The sequence below is a fragment of the Aulonocara stuartgranti genome (assembly GCF_965226115.1).
Source record: "Aulonocara stuartgranti genome assembly, chromosome: 17".
Lineage (NCBI taxonomy): Eukaryota > Metazoa > Chordata > Actinopteri > Cichliformes > Cichlidae > Aulonocara > Aulonocara stuartgranti.
Window position 1 is genome coordinate 29,508,362 of NC_138953.1, and position 15,503 is coordinate 29,523,864.

General features: G+C 39.4%; 1 protein-coding gene across 1 annotated transcript; it reads right to left on the reverse strand.

Moving 5' to 3' along the window:
• Positions 1–94: 94 nt before the first annotated feature.
• lrguk (leucine-rich repeats and guanylate kinase domain containing) lies at positions 95–15,014 on the reverse strand. The gene is given in 22 exon segments (XM_082510779.1): positions 95–2,327; positions 2,831–2,949; positions 4,095–4,163; positions 4,531–4,619; positions 4,796–4,950; positions 5,782–5,898; positions 6,641–6,842; positions 6,917–7,030; positions 8,640–8,736; positions 9,181–9,300; positions 9,859–9,965; positions 10,137–10,223; positions 10,386–10,466; positions 10,829–10,972; positions 12,050–12,174; positions 12,295–12,376; positions 12,651–12,751; positions 12,916–12,997; positions 14,068–14,169; positions 14,420–14,473; positions 14,686–14,763; positions 14,765–15,014. Coding segments are annotated over 22 exon segments (2,400 nt in total). The 5' UTR covers positions 14,816–15,014; the 3' UTR covers positions 95–2,103.
• Between the last annotated feature and the right edge of the window lie 489 nt (positions 15,015–15,503).

Here is a 15,503-nt window from a genome sequence, read left to right on the forward strand (position 1 = left end):
GGCTTTTGCACAGAACCATATTTCTTTTTATTAAACCTCTATAAAGTGTTATTTCTATCAAACTTGTTCAGGCAAAACATAACTTTCCAAGACTATAATGGAGTTTTAGTATGTCAGTCACTCTGATGCCATGCTGCTTCCAATTTCCATTATTTCTCACAACATTCTTTCTGGAATTAAAATATAGATTAACTCTCTCTCCATTCATTGCTCGAGTCTTACAAATATCATAAAAAATTAATTCATAACATTGCCTATTTCAGCTTTGTGATAATTGATAACGTGCTTCTGCATATCTATCGCCATAACCACTCTCTCTTCCCTCCAGACATAAATCTCAGACACGGTCACTTTTTCTGTGTACCAAGAAGTGTTTGTGTCTTGAGAAGTTATAAAAGCATCAAAATGAAAGCGTGGGACATGTTTATCTTCCAGCAGCTGGTGAAGTGAAAGAAGCCAAGTGCTTGAGGCAAGCAGTACCAGGCACATGCAACCCAATGAACCATCTCTAAAAGGAGACAGTGCATCCTTTTTAAGCTTTCTCTGGTAATGCAATGTTATTTAAGGATTGCTTTGTATAGAATCATCACAGATAAATAAACTGTATAGCACGTTAAAAGGCATGTTTAGAGTAGATTTACCTTGCTGTCAGAAAAAAAGGGAAAAAAATATGTAAGGCATGCTGTCTAATGCTGTGAACAGGTAGGCAAAAAAACAAAGGCATACATCCAGACTGGAAGTAGCTTCCCACTCCCTCTTTCTCACCTCATTTCAAACTTCACTTTAATAAGCTGCACGCGGTTCTGCATACCTTACATATCATGCACAAAGTCGAATCTAATGTAATGTTAATGCACAGGAAGACAACATGTTAGGCCACGATTAGCTATAGTGAGGTGTCGACTGCAGAGTAAGTAGGTTAGACCTCCAGGGGCCCTAAAGACACAGTCTGGCTTCAAACTTCCAAAAGAATTATGACAGAGTTGCAACATCTGCTGCCTGAGAGGAAGACAGACAGTGATGGATAGCCAGGTGTTCTGTGTATATGTGTGTGTGTGTGAGCGAACACACACTGCCCACACGCTGCACACATATGTATAACCCAGGAGACCAAACCTGCATACAGTGTGTGCAAATCCACATTTACCTACAAGAAGACTGGCTGAGGGACCAGTTAAATAAGCAATGCACACATCTGTGACGAATGGCAATTTCTATTTAATACGACTCACTAATAGACACTGTGCCAAACCCACAAACATGTTGGCGCATGCAAGGCTGCGTGCAACACACAGACACTTTGAAAATATAGTAGCATGTTTATGATGGTGGACTGCTTAATATCTATCAACAACTTCCATATGAATGCATTTTCAGCCGGATAAATAATCCCATCAGAAAAGATAAAGATTAATGATATATTTATCATCCAATGACAAGAGCTCCACGCTACACAAAGATCAGTATCGAGATGCCAAATTGTACTTGATGAGATTACAGAACACTAGGAAATAAAATGTTACTATTACACTGTCAAAAATATTAATATCATATCAAGAAATGGCATTTATAGCATAGTTTGTATATATAAACTTTCAAAGATGAGCAAATATCTCTGCTGTGGATATATAAATGTTCACACGAGAAGACAAAAAGAACTGCTTCTTATCCAGACATCATATTTATCATGCATGAAAAACACGCTTTCCAATCAGTGAGTCTGAAGAATAATGTGTCATCAACAGTAGTAATAATAATGTCACCATGTTTATAGTAATCTGTGTCATCACTCATGATAAACAACATATTGAGTATAAATCAATGAAGTACATCTAAATATCTAAAGAGGCAGCAGCACGAGTGACAGGCTAATCTAACTCAAAGTGTTTGGCTTCGACATATCCCGTCTGTGTACTGAAAAAAGCAACAAACGTGGTTTTGTGGTTTTTACAGTGTCAGAATACAAGCTTGTATTTTAAGTTATGTACTTTCACATATTCTTCAACCTTTTCCTCTCATTTTTTAATCTAATGCTTACAAAATCTTACTCTTACAAAAATGTATTACTTCATTTAGGTGCCAGAAATCAAAATCCCTTTAAAGCTATCCCTCCATGTTTGCATTTCCTTCCTCTTCCACTCCTGGTTTGGGGCTGGGTGAAGGAGATAGGCTGGGTGCTGCAGGGGTCCTGCGCCCAGTGGGGATTGGGGGCAGGATGGGCTTAACGTTGGACCCTGGGCGTCGATCAGAGCATGGGGACACAGCTGCAGCTAGTTGATCTGCTCCTGGATGAGGGTCATTAGGTGTTTGGCTGGATGGAACGTGGTCTGAAATCAATAATCAATCAACAATCTTTAGAAGTTCAGCAAGCCAACTTTATTATTTTATCATTAGATTTTCTGTTTTTCCCACAGACAGTAAACAAACCTGTTATAACCTGTCACAATTATTTCCAGCTCTATTTTTGTCTCTTTAAGCTTTACTTTCTTTTGATTGGCTGCCCCTCACCTAGCTTCCAAAACTCTTTATTCAAAACGTTAGCTACATTTAATATGAACATCTAATGAAAAAGCACATTTATAACAAAAAGCACATAAGGAACCTTTTAATCTCTATAATGAATGATTTTACCCAAAACCATTCATTATAGAGATTAATACAGCAAAATACTAAAAGATTATATTTTATTTAAAATGTTCCTTCAGAATAATTTTCATATTAAACCACCCCTTCCTTGGCTTCTATAAATATAAAAAATAATTTCTTTCTATATAGAACATAAATAGATACAGACATTTAAACACATCAGATAAAAAAATTACTTAGTAACCTTTAAGTGTTTCCGAAGCATGTCCCATGACTGAGACATGTAGCGGTTCTGCTAAGTCAGAGAAGGCGCCGGCTGAACTGGGCACTGACAAAGCTGAGCTGGTACGAGAATCATCCGAGCTGTTTGTCAAATGTAAAAAGGGACAAGAAGGGAAGACAAAAACACAGAGACAGACAAGCAGTGGAAAGGAAGTTCACATAGTGGCAGGTGTAATGGAGGCAACAACACAAACATATGGTTGTTACACGGGTAATAAAACAAAAAGTGAAATGACAAATGAAATGGGTAGAAGAGCTTCAAAATGAAAGTCAGGCAGAATGTGATGCAAACCACTGCTGCAGAGACTGACAGTATTCAACAGTAATATCAATAATGCAATAATAAGTACTCGGGTACAGATTTTCCATTTACCTAGAAGCTATACAATGTGTATGTATACAAATGCATACGCAAGACTACACAGTTACTACACAATAACAACATGGGAAATAAGCACACACAGGTAAAGACACATCCCTATTAAGAGCAGTGCCAGCAAGGAGACAGATGTCTGGAATCCTGCATAGAATTACTGAGCGAGTGAGTAATGCCTACTGTACACACTGGAGGCATGTATTACTCACACCGCGATGACAGAACTTGCAGATTTTCAACAAGTTTGATGAAACCTGCCTTCTGAAGACGAGGGCCCAGAGGGAACAAATTAATTTTGACAGCACAGGTTTCTATGCATGTATCTTAAATGACTTTTTTTTTTTTTTTGGACGAACTAAATTGATGGCTCCCATTTGCGTGCACATCACACATATTATGGGGTACCTGATTAAATACTTATTTGCGCAGTACACAGGTTTATTGAGTGTAAGTGTACACACAGGGGAGTTAAATAGCAGCAGAGGCAATAAAATCTGAATTTATGAGTGGGTGTATTTGTGTGTGTGTGTGTCTATGCGTGTGTGGGATGTGTGTTCAGATTTTTACCAGCATGGCTTAAACCTGTAAACTGAGCTGGATAAAAAAAACAAGTAATGTCGTAAAAACTGGCTCTGGGAGTCAAGAGTACCGCTGCTAAGGCCATTTCCTGCTCCTTAATCTTTAGCTCACGGTTGTTTTTAATAAAACTGTAAGACTTCCTCTGGCTTCTCTCACGTTAAAATAAATCAATAAGCCATTTTTATGAATTTACTGATCATGCGCCGAGTGAAATCATATCTAACTTTGATCACTGTATCTGTTATTTTCATACAGTAACATCTGGCCTTACCCACTGTCCTCATGAAAAAGATTACCAGAATCATCATTATGCACAGATGACGCCACTGGTTGAGCAGAACTGAGGAAAACAAAAAGTAAGTAATGATTCAGTGTTTTTCTTCGCCACCATAAGTTCACACACATTACCTTGCAAAATAGTCCGCATGAATAAAATATGCAGCCAATCATTCATATCTGGCAACAGGTGTACTTTAGGACAAGTGAGTGGAGTGCACCTCTAACAAGAACCCATCACATTAACAAACGGTTAGATTCAAATTATTTGGGCACCTGCCACTTCACCCTCAATGTCAAACAATGACTCAAAACAAACCATCAAAGCACATTGGGACAAGTGGTCCAATTAAACCAATTTGGCCCAGCTCAAAGTGCCCACTTGATATTAAGTAATGGAGTGGAGTGGAGTGCATGCTGCTTGTTTCTACCTTTTGAAGAGCTGGCTGTAAACCCCTGGACTCTTCCCCACTATAGCCTCCCTCACCAGCTGCTCACGCCTCCTAATGGAAGCTAGCTCCTGGAGAACGGAGATGCAAAGAGGGCACAGAAAAGTTGGTGGGTGGAGCGATTAAAAAGCAGAGCAGGAGGGGAGAAAAAAACATGTAAGAAACAAACATAATATTCACAAATTAGAATAATTTACTTGTAGGCTTCATTATCAATACATTTATCATTAGACATCCTGTAACTCACAGTGGAGCTCTTCTGAGGGTGGAGCTCTTTTTGGATCTTGGTAAAATATGATCTGTAGGAGATATCAGAGGGGTCCAAAGCTCTGGCTGAGTGTGATGTGAGTGTCAATCTTGACATTGACACAGGCGACAGTGGCTTCTCTTCTGGATTATGACCTACAAGAAACAGATACTGTCTATATCTGAAGTTTTAAACAGCATGGAACAGAGCTTCTAGACATTATTTATTTTTGAAATCATCAAATATAATTTATAATACTCTACTTTGTCTTCCTGTTGCTTCGTCTGTCTCCATTTCCTTTTTCCTCTGTAACACTAACCCCCTACATTCACTACATTTATGAATCAACTTGGGATTCTATTCCTCCCGCCTGGCAGGTCCATATTTAACATCCTTTGTCCAGCATATCCACTATCCATCCTCTGCACATGTCTATACCATCTGAGCCCTGCCTCTCTAAATTTGTCTCCAAACTACTCAACCTGAGCTGTCTCTCTGATATACTCATTTCCTGTCCGTGTTGTAATTTATAACCCCATTTGTATTTTAGGGGACACTCCATGATTTAGCAATTATACTTTATAAACCTGAGGGAAAGTATGACAATAACAATTGAAATTAATAGCGCTGTGTGAGACCCCTCACATCTTTTAAATTCCTTATTCCTCTGATTTCTAACACAGGTTAATTTCTGGTTAATTGCTTCAGGATTATTATTTTCAGACTTTAAAAAACTTCTTCTCAACCAATGATATTATTATCTTGCAGTTTTTCAGTAATACTTCCTGTCCAATGAAAATGAACTTAATTAACACATGTCAAATTGGTTGAGTGCTCCTTTAAATAATAAAAAAAACCAAGCAAACAAAACAAAACCAAGACACAAATTAATTAACTGAACTTTACCCGTGTCTTGCTTTACAAAACTGGTGTTGTGACACTTTGGACCTGCTAATGATGATGTTAATAAACAAACACATAGACACCTGTGGAGGTGTTGTCAGGGGATGCTCTGTTGTTGTTCTCTCCCTCCTCCTGCTCCTCTAGCAACAGGTACTCCTTCACTGCCTGCCTCAGTGTCTTGTAGGCATCTTCCCAGTCATCTACTCACACACACACAGGCACACAGATACACACACACAAAGAAATCTGGTGCTCAACAGAGCCAACGTATCTCCCCATCAAACAGTAATAGATCAAAAGATAAGCGGATGACGACCTTAGTGTAATGAGGCGCAGGCTGGCAGTGAATAAAAGTGATGAGTGCCCGCACTCTCTGTATGTTCATCTCATTAAGAACACCCCTAACATGTCTGAATGCTTTCATGAGGGAATGATAAACACAGCTATTCTGCGGCTACGTGCCTTTAATACATGTGGTAATTGGATTGAAAGTGTAGTTTATGGATTTTAGTGGAGTGTGCTAATCCATCTAATGCTATATCAATGATAGCTGGACTGCACTAAGCCAGGGCATTTTCAATCTTTGTGAGACACTATAATGATGAACAGAGCAATCACACCAAAGGCTATTGGTGGTGCATTGTCACAGTGTAAAGTCTTTTGTGGTATCAGAGAAGAATGATTGCTGCTTTGCTGTAACTAATGGGGATCATAACAAACTAAACTCAACTTCAAATTTTCTGTATTGAAACGGGCTGAAAATGTAGAAACATCTAAATATTTCCACTGGGAATCAGTTAACTGGAATCATAGCTTCAAATTGATACCCATTGAAAATTAATTGTGAATATTTGGAACACTTTGTACTGCAACAGCTAATTATTATAATACATCTGATTAACCACTGGATAATATTAAAAAGCAATAAAAGCAACATAGTACCACAGGGAATAACATTATCGAAGAATCCTGGACGTTGCCTGTTGGTGTTGGCGTAGAGCTCTATACGTGACACTGCTGCATCCATTTGTGCCTGGGTGTAGAGTCCACGGGCTTTAAGGTGGCCTATGTACTTTTCAGCCTGGGTGGGGATGAGCAGGATGTATCGAGGCTCAAAGTAGGTCTTTTTTAGACTGAAAACACCCTGAAAGAAGAGACAAAATGCCTGCAGATATCCTACTTTTAACACTCTTATACATGAGCTTTCCTTTCACATACCTCCAGCTCCATATGCACGCAACAGGCCAATCCTTCTCTAGCCACATCCTCTACAGCATCTCTGGTAAGTCCGTAACTATGCCCCCCATACTGGATGGTCTGGATAAACTTACCCTGAAATAACATTTCCCAGTGCAAGAGAAGAGAATGAGAGAACATTTTATTGCCTCGCTATTCATCACGTTATTGCAACAGTTATGAGCTCCTAAAATGGGACATATTTGACATACATGCACAATCCCAGCATGTTCTGTCAGGGTTAACAACCTGTAGCCATTATTCCACCTGTGAACTGAACCTGCCCTGACCTGGCAGGGAAAAATAAATAAATCTTTTTGTTACTTTTCACACATGACCTGACCTTATTGTTACTGTTAAGTGGTTGGAAAAACTGATAAACAAATTGTTCCGGCTCTAATATAAATTATATATGAGGTTACTTATTTCTATGTTTTAACTCATTTTATGATGCTTATGTTGACTAATTAAATGCATGACATTTAAAGTCACATTCACTGACTTTTTAAAATCTGCAATAAAAGCAGCAAACTGTCAAATAAACAACCACATGTGCAGCCATTAGCAGTAAACAGAATGGACTCAAAGGTTAGTGTCCTCTTTACCTTTCAGCGCTGCATAGAGTAGGAAATACATATATTATACCTACATTAAGCAACAACACTGAAGAGAAAACTCATTAACTGTTATTCACTACATTTCAAATGACTTTTACTAAAAACTTATATAAGATGTACAGCACTTCTTCCAAATCAAGTCTCACGTGTCCCCTTTCCTAAATAAAGCATCTCACTGCAGTAATTAAAAATGATTACTGGGGTCAGTTTTGTAAGAAGGTATGACAGTAAAGCTGCAAGAAAGCACATTTGAGGACTGAAGAGAGAACTAACACAAGAGAAGTAAGAGTAAAAGAAGTAAAAGAAGACAAAAACAAGCAAGAAAAGGAGGGCCAGACTTCAATAAACCCCAGCCTGGCAAAAGAAGACTGGTGGGAGGAGAAGAATGGACAAATCAAATAGAGGGAGGAACAGACTGACAAGTTAACCTCTGTTCAAAAAGACAAAAGGCATCAATATCAGCATCAAAGCGCTTCCTGTGTAAATCACTACCTGACCCAGACCTCTATAAATAATCCCCCACCTCTCTTGCATAACAGGCAGCTTGACAAGACAGACAGATGGAAAAGAAATGTGCCCCAAAACCCAAAGGACTCCACTTTTCTCTGGCTAAAAGAACTATAACTTGTGTATTTAATGAGAGCCATTTGTGGATCCCTCCTGAGGGTGTTTTAAAGTTTTGACCAGTGTCTACTCATTGATGGCTTTCCTTTGATTAGCTTTCACATTTTTTGTGAGCCTAAATTGAGTTATAGGAGATGCTGTAATAGCACATTCTGAAATAAAATTTAATTAACATGTCTATTATATGTTTTCAAAAATGGTCCATTCAACCAACATTTCCACTAAATTATTTTACACAAAAATGTCAGCCAGTTAAACTAAAATCATTCAGCCAAATCAAACTAATTAACACAACTTACTCAACTCATTAAAGCCAATGAAAGAAGTCAATTTGAATGTGACTTCAGCACTAAAGTAAGTCCAAGAAGATTTAATTATGCTGTGGGTATGATTTAAAACACTAACCACATTAAACTATTCCGAGTACACTCGAAATAGCTCAAAATAACTTCAAGCTAACTCACGGTGTGAATCATACTCTGAAACGCCTCCTCACTGACAAAATGGTAATCAAGTCCATTCTCTTCTCCGAAGTACGGCCCCCTTGTGGTGTGAGAGATTCTGCAGTGACAGATACAATTAGAGAAACAGTTGCATAGTTAAGTCAGCTAGTAAGAGGAAAATGAGCTGCGACAAAACCTCTGGCTTTTCAGTCTGTCTCAGACTGTCAAAGTGACTAAAAGTGAGAGCCAGAAATATGTCTTCTGCATGTGTGCTGTATGTTGAAACTTCAGTCACTTCAATATATCAGTGTAAAAAATGTTCTGAAGTTCAGCCAAAGCTACCAATAGCAGTCTGTATTTGACAGTTGACTCTCAATAATATAAGAATAAAATATTTTGGTAGATCATATAAAGTTAAAGGACCCACTGTGTCGTCAGATGTTTAATTCATAGTATTTTTGCAATTTCAAATGTATTACAAAACAAGCGCTACTAATGGGCACTAGCTCTGAGAGCTCAGCATATGAATTATTACTATGTGTGTAGAAGTTTTAAGACTGACCCATAAGCAAAGTATTCGTTGAACTCTTGACACAGTCTGTGAGTCAGCTCTCTCTTCCCACAGCCTCGAGGACCTGTGAGCACCAGCATGGGGTAGGGAGAGTCTGCACTGGGAAGTGTACTGCTTGGAGACAGACATACACACACGAAGCATTCAGAAGTTTTACTTTAATTTTACACGCCCGCTCTTAGCTTCAAAACCAGTTATCTTCCCCTTCCAAAAATGAGCACTGCTTAAGTATAAAAAGCCACAAAGCAAGAGTCACTCCTACAGTCAATATAAACGCGAGCCTCGTGGACAGTATGGATGTGCTCCTTCTGGTAAGCACAGAGGAGAATGGCAAATTTACTGTAGCTGCAGCTTTTATTTGCTGATGATTGATTTTTTTTTAAAGTGCTGATACTTGAATTTTTTTTTTTCTTTTAGAGTGTAGATAAACAGGATAAATTGCTGCTCAAGCAAACAACTTTCTTGATATTTTATTTTACAAGATATGTATTGATTGTGGTTAATCATAATCTCTGGATTGTTCTGAAACCTTTGCTTGTAGTGCACTTCCTAAATGCTACAGGCTCTTCCTTGTATGCCAGTAATAATTGTTAATTAATAAACTTATTAATGTTACACGAACTGGTGGCCATGTAGTGCTGAGGATATTAAATAAATGTCAATGTGAACCTTTCATAAAGGACCTGGGGCTGCATCAGCTGATACACTAGGTGGGTTATGTGATCCCTGGCTGCCACCACATCCATAGGAGGGTCATACATGTTTACTGACGACACCTGGGAATTAGAATTAACAATCACAGAAGCAGTTCACACAGACTTTAAAACTTTAGGTGAATACATTAGGTTTGTATTATTCATTGCGACCAAAAAAAAGCTTCTGATAGATTAAACATGTATTTACAGTTTAGTGAACCAAACAGTATTATCTGTTTTGTCTGTTCACACCTTTTCTTCAACAGTGACTGCCTCTTGGTCCAGAACAGTCAGATGCTGAAGGAGGAAGATGACTGCCAGCTTGTAATCAGGTTGCTCCTACAATTACATTCACACAAGCACATACAGTCAGCAAAGTTGCCTGGCAAAACAGCTTTAGAAAAACAGGAAAGAAGACCTCTGTCATTGACAGTACATTTAAACACATTTAATAGATTATCTCATAGTCAAAATCCTGTTGTAAGTAAAGGGCATGGTTACCTGCACAGGGTTTTCCACCAAACTGAGGTCCCTCAACAGTAAAAGGTCGTGAATATGCTTGCACTCCTGAATTTCACTGACCTGTGAAAAGTTTACTCAGACAGTTCATACAGTGTATTAGTTTCCTTTTGAAATGCCATGAAGTTAAATTATTGACCTTATCTATGATTAAGGTATTTTCCAATTTTGTTGTATCTTATTAAAATCTGTAATGATGGCTTAAAGTACTGAAATGTATTCTGGAAACAGCATTAAACAGCCTACCAATCACACATCTTATCAGACAATGAGTCTGTGATACTTCATCTTAGAATTTAATCTAAAAAGTCTATTTGATTTTCAATATGAAGCTCAAGAATTAGTAACTGCCTATGAGCATGTTGTACTAATGCTGATATATGCACATCACACGTTTAATTCTGAAGACTCTCTCAGATCAATACCAGGTTTTTCTCCAGGTTGAGGGAGCCTAGCAGATGGAGGTTCTCGAGGCCTGAAAGACTGGTGATACGATTCTGAGATAAATCGAGAACCTGCAGGCTCTTCAGGTGCTCTAACCCTTCAATTTTCTCCAGATGGTTCCCCCTCTGCTCATAGAAAGGAAAAGAAAAAAAACATGATAGCATGAAGTTCATTCATATGCCTCTGTCCAAGTGTTAAGATAAACTCAGTGACTGTCTCCAATAAATATTAAGGACAGGTCATGGTTGTTCTGAAGGGTGCCTGAACTTTCTTTCCCATCAGTGCAGAGTTGAGTGGCAGGCCTGCCTCTTCTGACAGGTGAGGACTGACAGCCAAACAGCTGGCCTGGCGATAGCCCAGCACACCAGCTAACTGAAGAACAAGACCTGGGCACACCTCCCTTGTCTGGGTCCCCAGTCTGATTCTCACTCCATTCCACTGACAAAAGTTGTTATCTAGCCGTCTGGCCACACCTCTGCCTACTCTTGCCAAGCATGTTGCCTGGCAGAGGGCTGCTGTCAGCAGGGGTGGGTGACTGTGCTGCTCACTTGAAGCTCTGGGTCACTGCTGTGATGGGCTGCGTAACAGGCTGGCTGACAATGCCATGCTGTTTTGGGAGGCAGCATGTGAGGAAGAGGGGTCAGTAAAGGGATGAGATGGATGCTGGATGGGCAGGGTCTGCTTGAGTGTGTGAGTGTGTGTGTCTGCTGAAACTGTTCCAGCCTCACTCTAAACACCAGCAGCTGGTCCCAAAGCAAATCTACAGAGAGGGGCAGGCACAGCCAGGCCGATGGGCTGCTGACAATGAGGAAACACTGATAAAGGACACGTGTGCACACATGCAAGCAGAAAAAGAGGCAGAGAGTGAGAGAGAGCGAAAGGGCCTGCTGTTGGACCATATGGTGATTCTCGAACAAGAGGCCAAGGTTTTACTGAATATAAAAGCGAGGCCAAAAACAGAGACATAAAGAGAACACATAGGGAGGGAGAAAAAAGGAAAAAAGAAACAGGTGAAATGGAGCATACATGTGTAAAATATACACAAGCAGCAACAATGTGTGCACGACAGCAGGTAATCTCATACATGTAAACAGAAGTACTGCCAAAAGAGCAAAGGAAAACACAAGAGTTCAGTTTAAAATGCATATTTATAAAATATCTACATTTGAAGTTCCACCTTTTATATATAGAGAAGAACCTACAAGGCAGATGTGTGTGAGAGGCAAACCACCCAGGCCACTGATCCTCGAGATCTTGTTATGTGCAAGGCTGAGATGGGTGAGCCTGCAACATTGCTCAAGACCACTGATCTCACTAAAGCTGTTGTCTGAGTAGAGGCATGTTAAGAATAATACACAACAGGAAAAATATGCAGTTCACAAATCTTTTTTTTTTTAATACATCACAAAGCATGTGTCTGAGAGAGAATGTTTTGCAGTGAGGATACAGTCTAGAACCAGTTTAGTTAGCGATGCATAGGCTGACAAATCCCTCATTTTAGTCATACGGTTGTGGGAGAAGTTCACCTCCTGAAAATAGCAGCACACTGTTAATAAAAGTCAAAAACGTTTCAGGACATCTTAGTGAAGAAATCCTTCCACTAAATTCACAGAGTATGGAAAATAATTTACTAAAGTTCACTGTCATTCAAGGGCAGTAAATGCCTTGTAAGCATATTCTAACCGACTACAGATGGGCTATGGAAATCCAGCCCTATCTTGAGGGAATAGTGCTTGAGAGTGAAGCCCAAGCCACCACTCAAATGTTGTCTTATCCTGTCATCTTAAGGACCACCCGTGTTACCTTTAGGTTCTTGGGTGGCTGGAATTCAAAGAAGTTTGAGATTTCATTATAGGAAGCGTCCAGCACGACAAGGTAGGGCATGTGGCTCACGCAGGATAAATCTAGGAGTTGGGGAAAGTTATGAAAATTGATTAAAAAAAAAACAACAAAGACAGCAAATATTTACATGCAAATAAATGTGCTTTAATCACATCATGGTATGGCATTTTATGAATGATGTCACTGTATAACAGGAAGATAATATTGGCATAAGAAAAAAAGTCACCTTGAATTTTGTTGTGTGGCAGTTCCAGCTTTTGAAGATGGACATAACTGCACAGCACAGATATGTCACTCAGACTGTGACTCTAGAGCAAAGAATACAAAATTAATTTAACCTAATTTTGGCTTGAAATTAAACTATGCTGCTTAATTTAAGGGAAAATTAAGGGGATGCTTGATCATTAAAGTATGCAAAGTATCACAAAGTCAGTTAAAGTTCAGTATTTACAGTTAGGAAACACAGACCATTGTAAAACTATTTCAGCTGCTTTGGTGCAAATGAAATTGACCACAGGTGCACTGGAGAGGCAACAACAAGGCAATCCCCAAAAAGGGAATGATTTTGCAGATGGTGGCCACAGACCATTGCTCCATCTTTATTCTTCCTGAATGATTTGTCTCTAGTTTTGCTATTTGCCAGTGTCCTTGTCATGAGTGTTAGGATAAGACATCTGCAGTGCATTCATATTTCAAAGCTCCTCCAGGATGGAGGAAAAGATTTGCTGTGTGTCCCAGCACTTAAAAGTGTAGAAGAGAAATCCGGAGACTGGCCACTACCCAAGGAGAGCTGGACAGGGCAAAAGGAGGGCATAAACACAGAGAGAGCACCAGTTTTTGCTTCTTTGTGCAAGAAAGAAAAGAAGGTGCACTGCCAGATCCCTACAAAATGACTCCCAGCGGGCTACTCATGTGCATGTTTCTGACCAAACTGTCAGAAACAGACTCAATGAGCATCACATGAGGTTCCAGCGTCCTTTAGTGGGACCCATGCTTTCAGTACACCGCCATGCAGCTTAACTGGACTTCGCCAGACAACACTGGCAGGTCCGCCACTGGCGCCTTGTTCTCCTCACAGATGAGAGCAGGTTCACACTGGGCATGTAACAGTCTAGTTGTGGCCTCTCCAGTGCACTTGTTGTCCCATTCATTTGCACCAACAGAGATGAAACTGATTCACAATGGTTTATAATTCTTAGCTGGACAGATTCATATCCCTTAAGTTTAACTATATTGTGCTATATTGTCATGATCAAGTGTGCTCTTATTTATTAACTGTCAGCAAAAGATCATGACTCAATGTCAAATCATTACTAAAGCCTCGGTCTTCATTAAACAGCCAGTAACATGGATGAATGAATTCATATGTGTATCTCACAGGCAGAGAAAGGATGTAGAATGAGTGCTGGAGCCCAGTGCCAAAGCGTCCGAGTTGAAATATACTATTTGAAATCATCTCAGCTGTTAAAACACCATCCTTCTGTAAATAAGATAAACAAGTAAGTAAGGTTTAATTAAAATAGTGAACCCAGCAGGTACAGAATTACAAAGTGCCATAAAAGTAAAGATAACATCATGCATTTCACAAGAGGCCACTGAAAACAGAACCAAGTCCTGAGAGCCTAAAAGCAAAAGCGCACATATTCATGCAGCACACACACACAAATAGACTCTGCTTAGCTCCGTTGTTGATGCAGCTACCACAAATTCCAAGCATTCAACTATTTGACCTTGCTGTGCTGTTTTATTTTCCCAGACCTCTTGTACAAGGACATCTGCTTTACCTGTTGCACAGTGACAGAAACACGAGGATTTATTCAACCTGCGAAATGAACTCACCGTTTCTGCTTCGGCGCAATGACACACGCTGAGCCACATTTTTGTTATGAAAACCATAAAATTGCAATAATTGAATATAATAGGTTTCACACTATATGTTGCTTTTTTTTTTTTTTAAAAAAAGTTTTTACTAGTTGACATAGCCTCCTAGCCTTACCTCCATCCCTCCGTTTTCCTCGAGCTCAGTGCGGGTGGGGGTCTCTGCTGAAGCAGCGTCAGTGAGGGACCCTGGGGGGGCAGGAGCTTAGCGACGCGGAAGGAAACTGTTCGCCGGTTTTTCCATTCATTTTTTCATTAAAAGAAAAAACTCGACGACAGAATAACTTGTTAGCAGTCAAAGGGAAGACGTTTACAGTTTAAAAAACCTCTAGTTAGCTAGCTTTTCACATGAAAGGTCCACTAGCGTTGCTAGGCAACGCTGACAAGTTTGAAGTGAATGGCATTATGGGTCCTGTAGTTTCAACCGAGCGTTAACGTCTGCTCGTTGATACTAACCCTAACCCATTTTCATAAGTTTTACGGCTTTTTCTACCGATAAACCCCTCCTCCAGGGTAATTCTTGCTGCACTAAAGTAACTATGTAGTAGATTAACTCTGAATTCAGAGAAAATGGCCTGTTTTTTGTTCCAATGGCTTTTTATTTTGTAAAGTTAAAGTCTTTTTTTTACTGTTTAAACCCAAAGAGTCATGCTGATAGATTTCTGTCATCTGCTACTACTTATCACAAATAAGACAAATAAAGAATCTTGAATCATATAGAAAAACTCAAGACACGCTGTTGAAATGTTACTGTTTTTTCTTCTTTTTTTCTTTTCTTAAACAGAAAGCTAAGTTTCGGTCATTTTCGGCCCACTTACGGATGTAAAATTCATTTGAAATCCTTGGTTTAACAGGTTTTTATAAATAATAGCAGGTAACATTTTGGTCTGTGCAATCAGTGAACACCTTCTTAAATTTAATATAGGTTACAGGAGC